This window comes from Falco peregrinus, chromosome 2 (genome assembly GCF_023634155.1).
Source record: "Falco peregrinus isolate bFalPer1 chromosome 2, bFalPer1.pri, whole genome shotgun sequence".
NCBI classification, from domain to species: Eukaryota; Metazoa; Chordata; class Aves; order Falconiformes; family Falconidae; genus Falco; species Falco peregrinus.
The window spans coordinates 19,395,385-19,410,492 of record NC_073722.1 but is presented as its reverse complement, the minus strand read 5'-3'; the positions used below and the strand labels follow the sequence as shown (position 1 = coordinate 19,410,492).

Here is a 15,108-nt window from a genome sequence, read left to right as displayed (position 1 = left end):
GTGTTCACCAGTGTTGCGGGTCAGTTAACTTTCAAGAAGTTTTAATTCCAGTTGGCACTGGTTAGGATTTGCCTGGCCTGCACATCTGACTGCCCTTGCTTTCACTGCAGCCCAGGGTGAGTGGCAGCTGGCAGGGACCAGCTAGAGCTTCCCGAGAGCTGGAATCCTGGGGCTCAAGGGTTAAAGTGCACCAGGTCTAATAGCGTTAAGAGACACTGTATGGATAGATATGTAACTCAATGCTAATTGAAACATTTGTAGAGACGTTATGCTCAGTTTTGCAAAATTTTTCTTGTGGTAGCTTCTAATGGCGTTAAAGAAGGCTCATGTAAATCTTTAATGTGTAGCTTTTGATGTGCCTGTTAGCTGAACTGGAGAAACCTAAATAATTGTTAGAGGTGGAAATGTAGTTGTGTGTGTGCGTATATATGTTTGAATACATATACACATACATATGCATATTTTAGAGTGCCTTTACAGTTGCAGTGGTGCACATACATACCAAGGCATACTATTGTAGAAGGAATTGCCTTTAAGGCAGTAAATGGTACAAATAGGAGCATGTATTTATTGCGCAGTACTTAAAAACATATACTTGGAACTCTTCACATTGTTAGGAATACATATCATTGTCCACTTATGTGATCAGTTGCATTATTTTAAAAATGCTTATAAAGAAAATCACTGTTCTTCATTTTAATTTGTCATCTTTTTACAGTGAAACGCTTTCATCACTTTCATCTAGTGGTTGTACAACACCCACGGAGTTGAATAATTCTTGGTCTGGAATAAACAGCTATGCTACCGGTTTGTCTAGTGAAAGAAGTTCAGTTTACTCCTGGAGGGATGATGTATGTCACAGAAACTCTTACAATATACTTTCTATAAACATTGTAGAAAAGATTAATTTTTACAGAAAATGGATATGCAGCACCTCTCCTGTAGGAGAATTTAACCACTTTCATCCATAATAGCCTAGTGATTAAGTGTATTAATTTAATCTTTTAAAAAGGGTTTTGTTTGCAAGTTGATATCAGTGTAGCTGATGTGTAACAAAGAAAAATGGAATAAAAATATGAAATGATGGAATTTGGAGTAGAACAAACATGTTTTACCCAAGAAGATAGGCTTAGGTTTCTGAGTCCAAGAAAGTGATAAAATATGCATTTTCAAATACTGCATAATGAAAGCAATGTCTAAATTGAATTATTCTTAGTGTTTTGAATCATAAACTAGATTCATGAACATACATGTAAATGTGCTAGTCTCAGTAAATATTTAGCTCCTACCTAAGCTGAGTTCTGTTTCATAGATGATGCAGAGAGAGGGCGTTACGGAGGGCAGACCTCAAAGGCATACCAAGTGCAGGCTGGCAGTGTTGAATAAATCCAAAAGCATTGCGATTGCTGCCACTTTAATTTTAAAAAGGCATCTGTGGCTGGTAGTGGTAGTACTGCCATACCTTTTGCATAGTGTCCTAACCTTTGGAGTACTGACCCCATCTGCTGCAGCCAGCCCTCCAGGAGAAGCCTGACCCTGTATCATGCAGTAACCTGGGTGAGAGTTATTTTCCCATTCCTTTTCAGTGTGATCCCTTCTATTGCCTGAAGTGGTCGGGGCACTCAGCTGGAAGTGAACAGAACACTCGGGTGTGGGCCCTGAGTATTAGCACTTCAGAGTGTCTGAGATAAGTGGCAAATAGCATTATGAATGGTGCCTCAGCTGAGGAGTGTTCAGCCAAGTGCTTGTGTCCACATTGTTGGATAAAGTCAGACGCTTCTCGGCTGTTTTCATATGCCCCTACACTCGCCTGGTTTTGGTTGCACCAAGTTGTAGCTTCAGTGGTGTGGAAGGCCGTTTCTCACACCGATAGCTGTTTCCTAACCACCAGGCTATGTCATGCACCTCAAAGAAGGTGCCCTCTCTTTGCCTCTTAGCTTTTTACTAAGAAAGGAAGAGCACCACTCAAAAGAGCAAGTGGTGCCATGGTCCCAGAGATGCAGTGTGCACGCTTTGCTTTGCATTGGAGCAGGGAGCAAGCTATGAGTCCAGGCACCTTGATACGAGTGTTTCCTGTTGGCTAATCCTAGGCAGCTCTCTGTTATCCATTAACTTCACAGAAAGATAGGCTTCTAGTTCCTTTTTGCTAAATCTCCTTGCCCAGGCTAGCTATGTGGAATTCTTTTTTTTTTTTCACTGTGGTATATAAATTTGTGTGTCCAAAGTAGGTAATCTGAAGATCCATTCTATGATGATCAACCAAATCAGTCCAAGTTGTCCTGTTCTTTAAATATTGCGGGTTTTTTGGTATGCATGCATACTTGCTAACAACTATAAAATTTATAATTTGTAGGAATTTGATAAAGCCAACACACAGAGAGTGCATCAGTTACTTTGGGAGATCGATGAGATGCTGTTTGAAGGAAAAGTGACCTCCCAGACTCAGAGTCTGCAGGCAGAATGTGCAGACTGGGTTGACCAATTTCCTCATCTAAGGTAAGGAAATTTCTTGCTGGTACTAGTTTTAACCAGTCATCACTCTAATGTAAATTTTGGGGTACCCTCGTATGAATTGCTCTTGGTGTATGGCACCAGTAACACTTTTGCATTCAGATCTGGATCTCTGGGACTGAGCTGTGCCATAGTTGCACAGTAAGTATGGGTGGTGGTGCACTAGCAGCTAATGCTCTTTGTTTATTCTTAATACAATGATTGCAGGCAAAGATACTTTAGCAGGATGTAACAAGAAAATAATAATGCACCATTTTCGTAATGACTTTTTCTAAATAAAGAATACACTTGTTTTTACTGTAAGTGAAAAGATTGTGAAATTCCAGTGTTAATTCTATTATTGATTCTTCTAAAAAGAAACGAAAAATGAAGGCAGACACATACTTCACATATGCTGCAAAGCTATAATCTCTTCCTAGGCTATGGAAATCAAGGTAAAACAATATGTGTTATTAACCTGGCAATAACTAGTTAAATGGATTCAAGGATGTATACATGATTAATGACAGTTGTTTTGCATAGATGTGCAAAACATCTAGGCAGCCTGATGACTGCTGCTTATTACACAGGGGACAGAAGTCAGTGTTGCACTGTGTTTGCACTGTTCTGCCTTCGTAAATGATGGCATGTCATTCTGTGTGAGCTGTGGCGGCTTTAAGCTATTCTAAGCACAAACCTGCATGTGCTTATCTTCTATTCAGTAATTTGTTAACAACATTACAAAGAATGCTACAGTAACTGTGGTATGCTTTCAGCGCTTTTAGATAATTTGCAGAGGCTTGTTACTAGTAAGTATAAAAATCAACTAATAAAGCTTGTGACACTTCGTCAGGAAAAAGAGAGAACTGTTAAATAAATCTGAGGCAGTTTTCAGTAGCATTAAGCCATGCTTTGCCTTGTTTAGATACTGTAAAAATTAATAGAATATACATAAAATGGAGACAGTTTTTGTGCTGTGTAATTAATTCAAAATATTAAGTAATTTCAATATATTTTTAGAGTATTTTCACTAGGTGGATGGGGTTTTTTAAGTGATTTCCTGTACTTAAAATTTTCTGATTCAAATCTAATGCTGGCAATACCAACCAAGTCCAAGAGGTTCAAAGTGAACTGAAGAAGTCTGGGAGCTCTGTGTCATTTGGTACTAAGAGATGTGGTACATCCTGTGGTTTAGAAAGAAGAAAAAAAATTACACTCATTATTAAGCTTAAATCTTAAAACACAGTTTGTGTTGACTAGTTACGCAGAAGAATAGCTTCTGGGATGCCAGATTTATTTCTGAGAGTTGTGCTTCAAATTGCTTGCTGGTTGGCTTTTTTTGTTTTTTAAATATGTAAAACAGCTATGTCGATATATGAATACTTATCTCAGTGTGTGGGAGTAAATGTACTTGTGAACTGCCATCGATAAAAGATCCTATCTATTTAAAGAGAAAGCTTTTTTTCATGTCTTAGAAAGTGAAAAATAAAAAAGGCTATTGATTAGAGCCTTCGTGTGGCACAAAGTGCTGTTCTGTAAAAGGTAGCCATAAGAAAATGTGTTCAAGTGAGTTGAACATAGCTTCTTGCACTGCAGATGCGATTGGTAAATTCTTTTGAGATCCTTTGTGAATGCTATTAAAAACAATTCAGTAAGCAGTGATTATTATTTACCTATACCGCGTTCAGAAAATTTTATAGGCTAATTTTGTGTACATTAAATAGAGTTGCTTTTACCTTTTCTCTCTGCCTCTGCACATGAGGCATGTTGGAGTTTGCATTTGCTGAACATATAATTCTAGCCTTAACTATCAGTGTAAACATTTTCAATTCGGACTTCTGCTCACGTTGCTGGATACTGGAGTTGGATAAATGAAGTCATAGCAGATGTTATTTCTCTTCTGCATCCATACGGAGTTTTGATAAGAACGGAAGTGTGTTTATCTGCCTTTAGAACAATTTTAACAAGTTTGACTATTTGCTCTTAATAATTATAAGCTAGAATCTCATCCTTTGTAAATCAGCTTAACTATAATGAGTTAAATACTAGGCAATGTTAACATTTTGTACAATGCGCTGGCCCCTGCATGAATTGGTTTTTCAAACCAAATGTAAGGTGTGCTTTTGTACAGCCTGCTGTTTGCAGCTATTTTTGTTCTTGATATTTGCATATGGAATGGATTTCCATCTAAGATGCTGCTTGGTCTCTTCTTTTTATTCAGGGTTCTTGGAAAGCAGCTCCTATTGCCGAAGGATGAAGGCTTTCAGCATTTTCAGAGCAGAAGTGATAACTTTGTGGATGCTACGTGTTTACCTGGCCTCCATGAATCTACTAGTAATATAAAAGAGTATGTTAATTTTTTAAGCTTTTTGGTCTTCCCTCCCTAGAAACATGTACAAATATTACTTCTGTATTGCTGAAACATTTCAGTATAATTAAATAAGCACTTTCTTCTTTCTTTAATTGGGATTTTGTTGATATTTTTTCAGGCTCTGCATTTCAGGCTCTAAACTGATCCCTACAGTATCTCCAATACATAAATTACCAGACACAAGTTCTACTAGGATTTCTGCCTCTGACTCATCCATGTATTCATTCCTGGAAGAAGAAATCTATGATGTGGATGGAGAAATAGAAGAATATCTTGCCTTTGACAACAAGGAGCTGTAAATAACAGATATGTGTATTTTTGAAGAATATAATGAAACATTATCAGTGAACCCAGTCAGGGTTCATAAACTGTGTTTCTCTTCTGTAAAATACCATTCCTTCTGCCCGTGTTCAGTAGCACAGGGCATGTGGAAGATAACTCGCATCTCCCATGTCAGAGGAGTGTGTCTTATCCAGTAGTTGTTCTGAGGTATTTTGTGCATGGGGATTCAGTAAAATGTGTGTTTGAATTTTGAGACAGTGAGTAGAATGAAGGAATCCCTTCTCCTCAAGTGAGTGCCTTGACCACCAGGTTGTTTGGTGTCATTACACTGTGTGTGCTTTCATTGTCAGCACTAATGAGTCTTGAATTCTCTCTGTGCAGTGTAAAACAACTTTGTGAGGAGATGTACAGGTTGCATTTTGATTATTTAGAGCACTCTTGTGAGTGACAGGAGTCATGCAGCTGTTTTCTTGACAGTGCAGCCTAGGTTTCCAGTGAGCCAGTGGAATGTTCCAGCTACTGGGTAGATGGAAGACCATAACGCGCTGTTTTCTAAAAGGCCTCTACGAGGGGGAAACTTTGGTAGGGCTAGCGGGGCACAAAGCATAGCTTCTTGTGCTAGAGCTTGGCTCACTTGGAGGAAGAAAATACGGTTGTTCTGAAAAACTGAGGAGCCAGATTGAGACCCTTCCACTTCTGTGTTTAGAAGAGAGGGCTTGGGTGGCTGCCTTTTTGGAAAGGGTTTGCGTTTAAGAATCCTCTTAGGATTCTTCTGTCTTCATTTTGCTAAGTAAACAAACAATTTGGGAGACACAACTGAAGGTGCATTTCTCTCCTTTGTGCCTCCTTGAAAATGTTGTTTTAGTTTCCTTCAATTCTGAAATACCTTGTTCTCTGTAACTAAAACATTAGGTGTTACAAAGCCTGATACAAAAACAGCGTGGTCATTTTGTGAGCTGGACCATTGGGCCAAATCTCAGTGACGGTTAAGAAGTTTGCAGTCCAGTTTGAGGAAGAAGTGATGGAGAAGAGAAAGGGAGAAACCAGTATGAATTTGAGATCATCCTTGTAATATAAAAAAAATAAACTGTTTCCTTAGAAAGAAATATGACAGCATTAAAAAAAGAAAAAGGTTAAACTCTTCTTCAGGGGTGTTTTAGAAAACCAAGTTAGGAAATGTTGCTACACTGTGCTTCCCTAGGGAGGGAGGGAGGGGACAAAAAGTGAAAAAATAAACAAACTGTCCACACAGCAGTGGAAAGGAAGGTGTTGAGTGTAAGGTTGTGGACTCTGCCGTTCTTGTCAGGCTGCAGAAATCATTTAAAGTTGTCTTTGGTCAGTGGTGGAGTGTTTCAGATGTGTGCAGGTGTATGGGACATGATTAAAAAAAAAATGTTTTGTGTGGTAGTCCTCCTGCCAAATGCAACAGTAGTTCACTTATGGTAAAAAATACAGTATTTAGTCTCAAATGACTAAATGGCTATGGCGAAAAGTATAGGATTTAGTCTCAGGTGATTAAGTGCCATGTACAAAGCTGTTCCTTCTAGAGCTGCAGATCTTCCTGTTGTAATGCCCTACACTGGATTGTTTAATTTTTCACCTTCAAGCAAAAAAAGAAGAAATTATTATATGTATTTGGTAGGTTCTGTTCCCCTAGGTACTCTGTGTGTTTGATTTTTTTTTTTGTGATCTACATCTGACTGGCTTTTCTTTCATATGTATGTTTCTATTCATTTTGTGTATTAGAAGGAGTGAAAATAAAAGTCAAAACTGGTGGGAACTCATTTGAATTTGCTTCCTTTGTTAGTGATGATGCGAGCTGGGAACAAAAGGAAATGCGTCTTGCTGAGAAAAGGAGTAAGCGTGGCATTCCTCCTGTTTCTCCCAATGCCTGTATCAAAGATGCCGTGGCTTCTGAAGTATTTGATCATGTCTGGAGCAGTGTAATTGGAATATTGGAGGAACTGATTAAAAAAAATTGGGAAACTAGTATCACAGGTATTTGGTATTTTTCAGATATGGTATTTATCAAATCTAACTCAGAAAAGTGTGTTGTTTTTTGTTGCCCCCTGCCCCTTAAATAAAGCTTGGGAAACATGGGTATTTTAAGATAGCCATGTTGGTAGTACAGCACTACAAAAGACAGATAATGCCTTAGCATGAACATGCACCCACACACATACATCGACCTAAAATAAAAACATTCCTACTGATTTTCAGGGAGTTTTTTACCAGGGGTGTAAAAAAAGGAAGAATACTGACTGAAAGAGCTTAATTGCGGGAGAGCATGTTTTTAAAAACAAAATAAAAAAATCTTAATCACTGGTAGGTGTTTAAAGTGAGATAGACAGTCTTCTTGACAGTGCAGGAGTTGGAGTTTGATATAGGATGAAGAAATGGTGGTGCATGTAATTTTATTTGATGGTTTTGTATTCTAACAGTCTGTACCGAGGAAAAGCAATTAGAAGTGAAATTCTATTTAGTGTGCATGTGTTGTCTTTGGAGTCTGAGGGAAGTTTCAGTTCTTCTTTCAATGTATTTTAAAAAAAAACAGTAACAGAAGAATATCTGGGGATGGGTTTTGGAAATTACCTCAAATGAAAATCTACCACAAAGTAAGAAATGGCAAAATTGCTCAGAATACTTGCAACATCAGAACTTAACATTTCAGGTGTTACTGAAATATGAAAGTGCTTTTCACGCCACAGGTGGTTTGTATAGCTCAATATTATAGCTTAGGGAGGATAGCTTAGCAGTATTATGATAGATGTACTCATCTTTATGAAGGGCGTAAACTTATGACAAACAGCAAACCAATGTATTTCAACTAAGAGTGTGAAAGAATTTGGGCTTATAATGGAAGTCAGAAGGCAGTATATACCCAAAATGAAACTGTATGTAGCTGCTGTCAGACAAGGATAGGGTCAATAGACTTTATAGCTATATCCATCTCTCTATATATTCTGCTTTAAAAAAATTATCTTCAGGAATCCTTAAAATAAAATTCCAAGAGTCTTAGCAGTATTTTTTAAAACAAACATCCCCCTTCCAACTCGACATGTATAGACCAACTTGTTTGTCAGAGAAAGCCTAAACAAATGGAAAAGCGCAAATGCTTTCAGAAAAGCATCATTTGTGGTAGATTTTTAAATATCATGAAAACTTTATATGAAAGTCTCCATTTATTGTGAAGTGTAATTTTGTTTGAATCCCAATGAATGATAGCTGGTAGACATATAGAATACCTCTTATTCCTTCTACTTTTCTTTTGCTGTTGTGCAGAGTGTGACAAACAGGTACAAAACCTGAAAGCTGTTACAGTGAAACTTCCACATTTGCCAGCTGTTCGTGTTACAGCAGATGCTAGGAGCATTCCTCTTTCGAGAGGCTCAGAAGCACGAAGTGCATCTTTTGGGTCTCATTTTGTTTCGTCACAGGTAAAAAGAGCTTTCCATCGAACAGTGTTCATTTTTTCTGCTGACCTTGGACAGGTTCCTGGGTGAAGCTAGGAAAGTCTCTTCTTTCTTTCTTTTTTTCCTTTGTGTGTGGTTTGGTTTTTTTTTTTTTTTTTTTTTTTTTAACCAATTAGGTGTACTTAAAGTAAGTCATCTCATTTAAAATGAAGGCTCATTGAATGTGCCTTTCTTGTCTACTATTGCTTGTTCTTTGGTGGTTCTTAAAAGTACCATTTACCACTAAGATATTGCTGAAGTTGGTTTACAAAAAAACCTGCTTGTTGGACTACTTTCTGGCCTTATAAAGTAACTTTGCTTTTATTGTGGTTCAGTCGTTTCCTCTTGGTAAAATTTAAGAAACCAAAACAGGCTCTTTGCTGGGTTGCAGGGTTGTAAAGTTGCGAGTGCTTTCCTCGCAGCCCTGTGTGCTTCGTGCTCTCATTCCTTGTCATTTTGTTCGCCTCCTGTAAAAGGGGACGCTGCAGTACATCCACCAGTGCGCTGGACCCTTACCTGGCTTTGTGGATGCTCGTGTTTGTACAGACAGAATGCCCTTTTGTGTCCCACTTGCTGCCTCCTCCCTGTGGCTCCTGTTTTGCACATTTGGTTTTTTTTTTCTTTTCCAGCCACTGCTTCGGTTTGTTTGCCCCACCCGGTCTCTCTCTGTTCAGTTCCAGTGACTTCATTCTTGTGTGCTTGCTCTTTTCCCATGCTTGTTAGCTAGTGAGATGAGAAACCTGGAAGAGAGACTACAACAGTCTCAGTGCTCCCTGTTGGTGTGCTTGGTTCTGGAGGGGTAGCAGCAGCCAGAAATTGTAATAAAATACTTAGATAAGCTTCAGAGGATCGAACTTTGGCATCAACTGAAACTTACATTGCAAATTGAGTCGCAATTCACAAACTAAATTGCCCGAGTTCTGTTTATTACAATCTGTTTAAAATAAACAAAACAATGTATTTGCTGTGGCTACTACTGAGAATTCTACTGAACATCGTAACAGAAACTTTTCTAAGAAACCGTTACATCTCTCCTAAGTATGCGCTTTTTGAGTTCTTCCTTCAAAAAAAGTCAAAGTTAATACATATTTGTTGCTTTTACTAGGTTCACCGTTTTTCCAGCAACTTTTGTAGCGATTTGAATGGTGTGATGACAATTCAAGCAAAGCCACTCCAACAGAGGCATGTTGCCACAGTAGAAAAAACACAGTAAGTGTCGATACTCACTTTTCAAAATGCGGCATAATTCATATTATGTAAAAGATGCTTTGTAATTATAAAACGGCAATAAGAATGCGGTCATCTCCTTTGTGTGTATCGCTGATGTGATAATGATCTGTAGGTTTTGCAATGGTGCTTTGTTAAGAAATCCTTCCCCACTCCCCCACCCGAATTCCCTATCTCGTTCTTCATTTTTCCCTAGGAATGAGCAAGAAGACAAACAACATAGCATTGGCCCCAGTGCTCCAAATTCAGTGTGCGCTAGGTTGGAGAAGATTGCTGGTAACAGTGTTCTTTCATCATCTCGGGTACTGCTGACATCTTCCAGGAAGCTGCCAAGCCATAAGTTACCTTCTCTCACTTCTGACCAACTCTCCTCAAAAGCTCCCAATACGTACAGTGATCAAGTCCTTAGGGGGACTAAATTGTGAGTTTTTTCGTTTTATTCTTTGCTTTCCTTAGAACTTTACTGAAATTTCACCAGTGAAGGATTTTTGCAAAATACTTGAAAACTAACCCGAGATTTATTACTGATTCTAGAATTCAGAGAGAAAAAGGAAGCAGAACCGTGTTTTTTGAGGAGAGGCATTTGTTTTATTTTTTCGTTGCTATTTTAGGTGCTGTTACTTTCTGTGGTTGAACTCTATAAAGAAATGCGCTGAAGTCATGTGAAATTATTAAGCAGTAAAGAAGTCTTTAATAAGAATTCTCCTAAAATTTTCTTAAAATTTGGTAGGAGTGGCAGCTCGGATCGTTTGTCTTCTGCTCGTGCACCTACAACCCGGAACAAGTTACCACCAATAAACTCAGAAGCTGTCGAACAGTATCTTTCAGTACCTCGATTGCAGCAGAGCTCTGTGAGTTGTGTTCATTTTTGTGCTGGTGAAGAACTTCAAGCTATTTGGAAATAAATTGCTCTGTATCAGTGGTTGAAATGAGTGATTTTACAGTTTGGTTCATATTTAATATCTGGTCTAAACACGCTAATGTGTGTTACATTGGGCTGCCATTAGAATGCAGTAGAAGGCAGGTTAAAACCTCAGGTCACAAACAGATCATGGTGGAAAGGCTTTTCTCTGACAACAGAAAAATAGGGTTTAAAAATAAAAACAAACAGAAAACCAACCATCCAGACAGTAACCTTGCACTTATGTGCATCTGGATTTAAATAGCTTTTTCCAATTCACTAATGTTAGGTTATAAGAAGTAGAAAATTATGCTGATGGAAGTAGAAAAGGATACTGACTGAAAAAAAAAAACCCCAACAAAAAAAAAACCCAACCAAACTTACTGATACTGACCTATTTTTGAATGGTGGGGAAGTAGTAAATCACTAGAATGAAAATAAATTGGCATGTTGATGATATTTTGTTTCTGAATAATATTTTGAATTGAGAAACATGTAAAGCATATTATTGTTATTTTTTATTATCGTTATTGTTAATAATAATAATAGCTTTTGGGGATTATAGACTAATATTAGGGAATGGTATCAAATCTGTTTGAAAAACATGAGTACCCTTACATTACCTTAAATCGGTGCATTTGGTTAGTGAAAACACTTTCTTCTTCTTCTCTTGTGTTTTTTTTTAATATGGCAACAGAAAAGTTATTATTTTAATTGATTCAATTGCTGTATTCTCTTAATGCACTTATAAATTCTCTCAGCATCGAGGACGATATGGTTGTAGCAGACTGTCAAGTGCTGTGCCTGGCAGTACCGAGGAATGGCGGCTCACAGGAAGAACTGTTATTGATCAGTTTTCAAGGCCCAACACAACTCACACGTTCAGGGTATGTTACAATGTAAGTAGAGACTTGGTCTGCAGGTCTAACTTACTGGGTCTTTCCTGATTTCTGATGTGCAGGGATTCCTGCTGCCTGCAGAGAGGACCATGTTAAAAGGCTTTGAGGGGTGTGGGACCTTGAAAAGCAGAACTAGTGTATGAGGAAGACTTTTTTTTTTTAAATTTTTTTTTTAAGTCTTAGTGCATTAAACAGTTCCTTTGAGGGTGTCTGTACGCTAGAAGCATGCAGTTTTAGTACTGCTTGGAGCTTTGCAGCTTGGTAGGACTCGCTGTACTGGACTAGATAAAAACTGTATTCAAACAATTTCAATAGATAAGCATGCCATACTGGCTGATACTATGTGTTTTTTACAGACAGACACACTTCAGAAGAGATCGCTGACTCCCATGGATTTTGTGAACCACAAAGGGACAGGTCAAGGATTTTTGATAGGTAGGTAAAGTAAGAATCACTGGAAAGCAAGAGACCAACAACCTACTAACCATCATACAGTCAACAAGTGCTCAGGGAGAGCTGTCTCTGCATAAAAGAACAACAGGTGTGCTTGGCAGGATCTTCTGAGTTTGGTTTCGAAGTTTCTTCTCACTTGATCTGAGATAGCCCTAACTCTGACTGTTAGGAATCCTGCAAAGCTTCTTTTCATTATTATGGCTTAGAAGGAAAAGAATTGCCCCTCATCTAAATTTGTTGTTGTTGTTGTTAAGATTTCAGCATGTTTACATTTATAGCAAGAGTATGTGGTGGACAGGCTAGATGTTTTGCTGCTACTAGGGTAATAACAGAAATACTTTCATCAACTGTTTGATGACATAAATTTTACTTTAGCCCACATACAAATTAAAGAAGAAATAGTAAACTTTTTATGTGGGGAAAAATAAAATTGAAAATGTGCATTTTTAACATAAGTATAAAGTTCTCTTAAATAAATAAAAAAATCCAGTATTGATTTGCAACTATGTCTTCTATTTATAATGCCAGAAAAGAGAGCGGTCCTACATGGCTTATTGAGTTTCATTGTTACAATACAGTTGACTAGCCAGTTCCTGAGGTGTTTGAGTGCTTGTACATTATCTTTATTTGTTTGGAAGCTCCTTGAGTTTAAGTAATTATGTGATTGGCGTAATTATGATTGGCACAATTATATAAAAGGTGATGAAAGAATAAGGGCAGGTAAGCACACGCTGATCCGAGAAGGCTGATGGAAGTAACTCGTACATAAGGTAGGAGTGTCTTTCAGATTCTACCACAACTAACAAACAATGTTTGATCTTTTCTAGGCTCACAGCATTACTACAGATCATTTCAGAGAAATCCTCTAACCTCAAGGAAGAGATTTCAGATTGCATCTTAACTCAGTTGAGGAAGAAACAGAAAAAAACCCTGCAGTGAATGAAGACTGAAGCACTAAATTTGCCAGCTAGTATCTCGTGTCACAAAGAATGTGTGCCGTGTGCTGGCTTCTGCTGTGCCTTGCAACCCTCAGGATGCCTGCATTGCCTTCTTTTAAAGTTGTCTGACCAGAGGTTAGATTAAAAGTTAGAGTAAAATGAAATAAGTGGTTGAGGCATCTGCTCTGTTTGCAGCTTCAAGATGCTGCTGCACTTTCTTCTCAGGCATTCCTCCTTTTCCATCTTTCCTTAGGAAATTGTTATTCTCCATATTGAAGCAAGTTAGTTACATTTAGGCCATGAAGTCCTGTTCCCACTTTTTTTCCTGTTTCCTCAGTGTTAAAGATGTTCTAGTCTATCCAAACATCAGTCATACACAGAATTTATACTTTTAAACAGGAGTCTGGTATCTCCTTGTTAACTGATGTTTTAACATTTCTCCATTTTTCACTCCGCGTATTGCACTTGTTCTCTTGTAAATATTCTGTCCCTGCTTTTTCTTCTTCCTTTGATTCTTTTGAGATGAAATTAATTCATTGCTTGTACTTATGCTTTCTAATTGTCAGTAACTATGGGAACTGCTGGGGTAAACTTTACCTCCTGTAAATAAAGTTTTCCCTGCTAGGCCAAACGTATTGATAGATGCAGAGCAATTGAACCTGCAGGCTGACAAGGTGGTAAGACTGTTCCCACTTCTTGAGATGTCTTATAAAATATTGCCTGTTATTGTGGAAATTAATCATATTTTGAAATATCCGAGCCTTCAAAGTTTTAACTTTAAAATGTGTACTTCACTGATGAAAGCATTATTTCATACCTCTCTGTATAGACCCAAATGGGAAGATCAAAGAGGAGACTGGGGTTGCTTTCTGCTCAGAGATTACAGCCCCGATCAGGTCTGTGCTGTTAGTACTGTGTGCATTCACAGTCAGGGGTTCCTCCTGCCCTCAGAGAGCCAGCAGTGTAAGTTGATGTGACTGAAGAGCTGTTGAAGGGGAAAGGGAAGAGGACAGAAACTTAATTATTTGCCCAAATGATGCAGTTAAGTATAGAATCAGTTTCTTCTACTTGGTAACTAATGCCACTTCTCCTCACTTCCTTTTATGAATGTTCAAGGATTGGTAATCTAAGGCAAAACATTTGTCGTAATGTATATATCTGTACTGTTAATCAGATTTCTGGGTTTTGTAAATGGACATCAAGCACTGCGTTCTTTTGAGTAAATGAAAACATTTTAAAATTAGTTTCCTGGCTTATTATTTTTCTTCTTTGGCTACATTAAATTTATTCACTGGTAATACTGTGGTATAGTATCTGAGAAAGCAGAATGCTTTTGCTTTGGCGTTGCAGGTCAGTTTGAGACAGTTTCTTCAGAAATCTCCGGTCAGAGATGACAGAAGGTTTGAAACTGACATTTAAGTCTTTTTCAGCAGTGTGTCTAAAATATACTTTTGCTCTCCTGAGCGCTCCCTCCTGTACTGTATAGACATTGACAAGAATGCAGCGAAACAATGGCAAAATGTGTCCCTTACCATCCTGTGGCACTACATCGCAACACTGATCTTATGTTGTGGACCAGATGAAAAGATGAATATGTGACACTTTGGTTCTATAATGGCAGAAGTGGGAACCACACAGTTCCATCTTCTGACACTTTGTGAAAGAGAGAAGACTGCTGACCTCTGTGATGTCGTGAAGCTCAGTCACTGAATTTCTGAATGGAGAGAGGAGCAGAGCAGCCAGCATCTGCTTCTGCAGCTTAAAAGGAAAGGAAAAATCTGCTAATTACTAGAACAGCAATGGAACACTCTCAGGTGGCAGAAGAGAGAGAATAGGGGTGTTTGCTGGCTGTCAGAAGTTTTTTAACGCTTTTTTCCCTTTTGGTCAGTTTTTAGAAACCTGTCAGAATCACAGGTCATCACTTAAATCCTGATAATCATAGTCATAGAATACCAGGTTGGAAGGGACCTCATGTTTCAGTTTACCCCTGTGATATCACAACTTTCTGACTGGGTGTGGAGCTCCTCCTGTTTGTTTGCTAGGCTGCGTGCATTGGTATACGCACACTTGAAGTGGTGGTCTTCTGGTTCTCATC

At 38.3% G+C, this 15,108-nt stretch overlaps 1 protein-coding gene across 6 annotated transcripts in view; it reads left to right on the top strand.

Moving 5' to 3' along the window:
• Nucleotides 1-14,256, top strand: part of FAM149A (family with sequence similarity 149 member A) — a 32,574-nt gene extending 18,318 nt beyond the window's left edge. For 4 of the 6 annotated variants that reach the window (XM_027794871.2, XM_055795149.1, XM_055795144.1 and 1 more), the window contains exons 3-14: nt 719-851; nt 2,354-2,496; nt 4,712-4,837; nt 4,980-5,156; nt 6,951-7,141; nt 8,426-8,580; nt 9,701-9,804; nt 10,019-10,243; nt 10,553-10,673; nt 11,485-11,622; nt 11,979-12,057; nt 12,903-14,256. In XM_027794871.2, coding sequence (XP_027650672.2) covers nt 719-851; nt 2,354-2,496; nt 4,712-4,837; nt 4,980-5,156; nt 6,951-7,141; nt 8,426-8,580; nt 9,701-9,804; nt 10,019-10,243; nt 10,553-10,673; nt 11,485-11,622; nt 11,979-12,057; nt 12,903-12,976 — 1,666 coding nt within the window. In that variant the 3' untranslated portion in view covers nt 12,977-14,256. Of the gene's footprint in view, nt 1-718; nt 852-957; nt 1,558-2,353; nt 2,497-4,711; nt 4,838-4,979; nt 5,157-6,950; nt 7,142-8,425; nt 8,581-9,700; nt 9,805-10,018; nt 10,244-10,552; nt 10,674-11,484; nt 11,623-11,978; nt 12,058-12,902 lie in introns of those variants that run through there. The other 2 variants (XM_055795145.1, XM_055795148.1) reach the window with 2 other exon arrangements.
• The last annotated feature ends 852 nt before the right edge of the window (nt 14,257-15,108 follow it).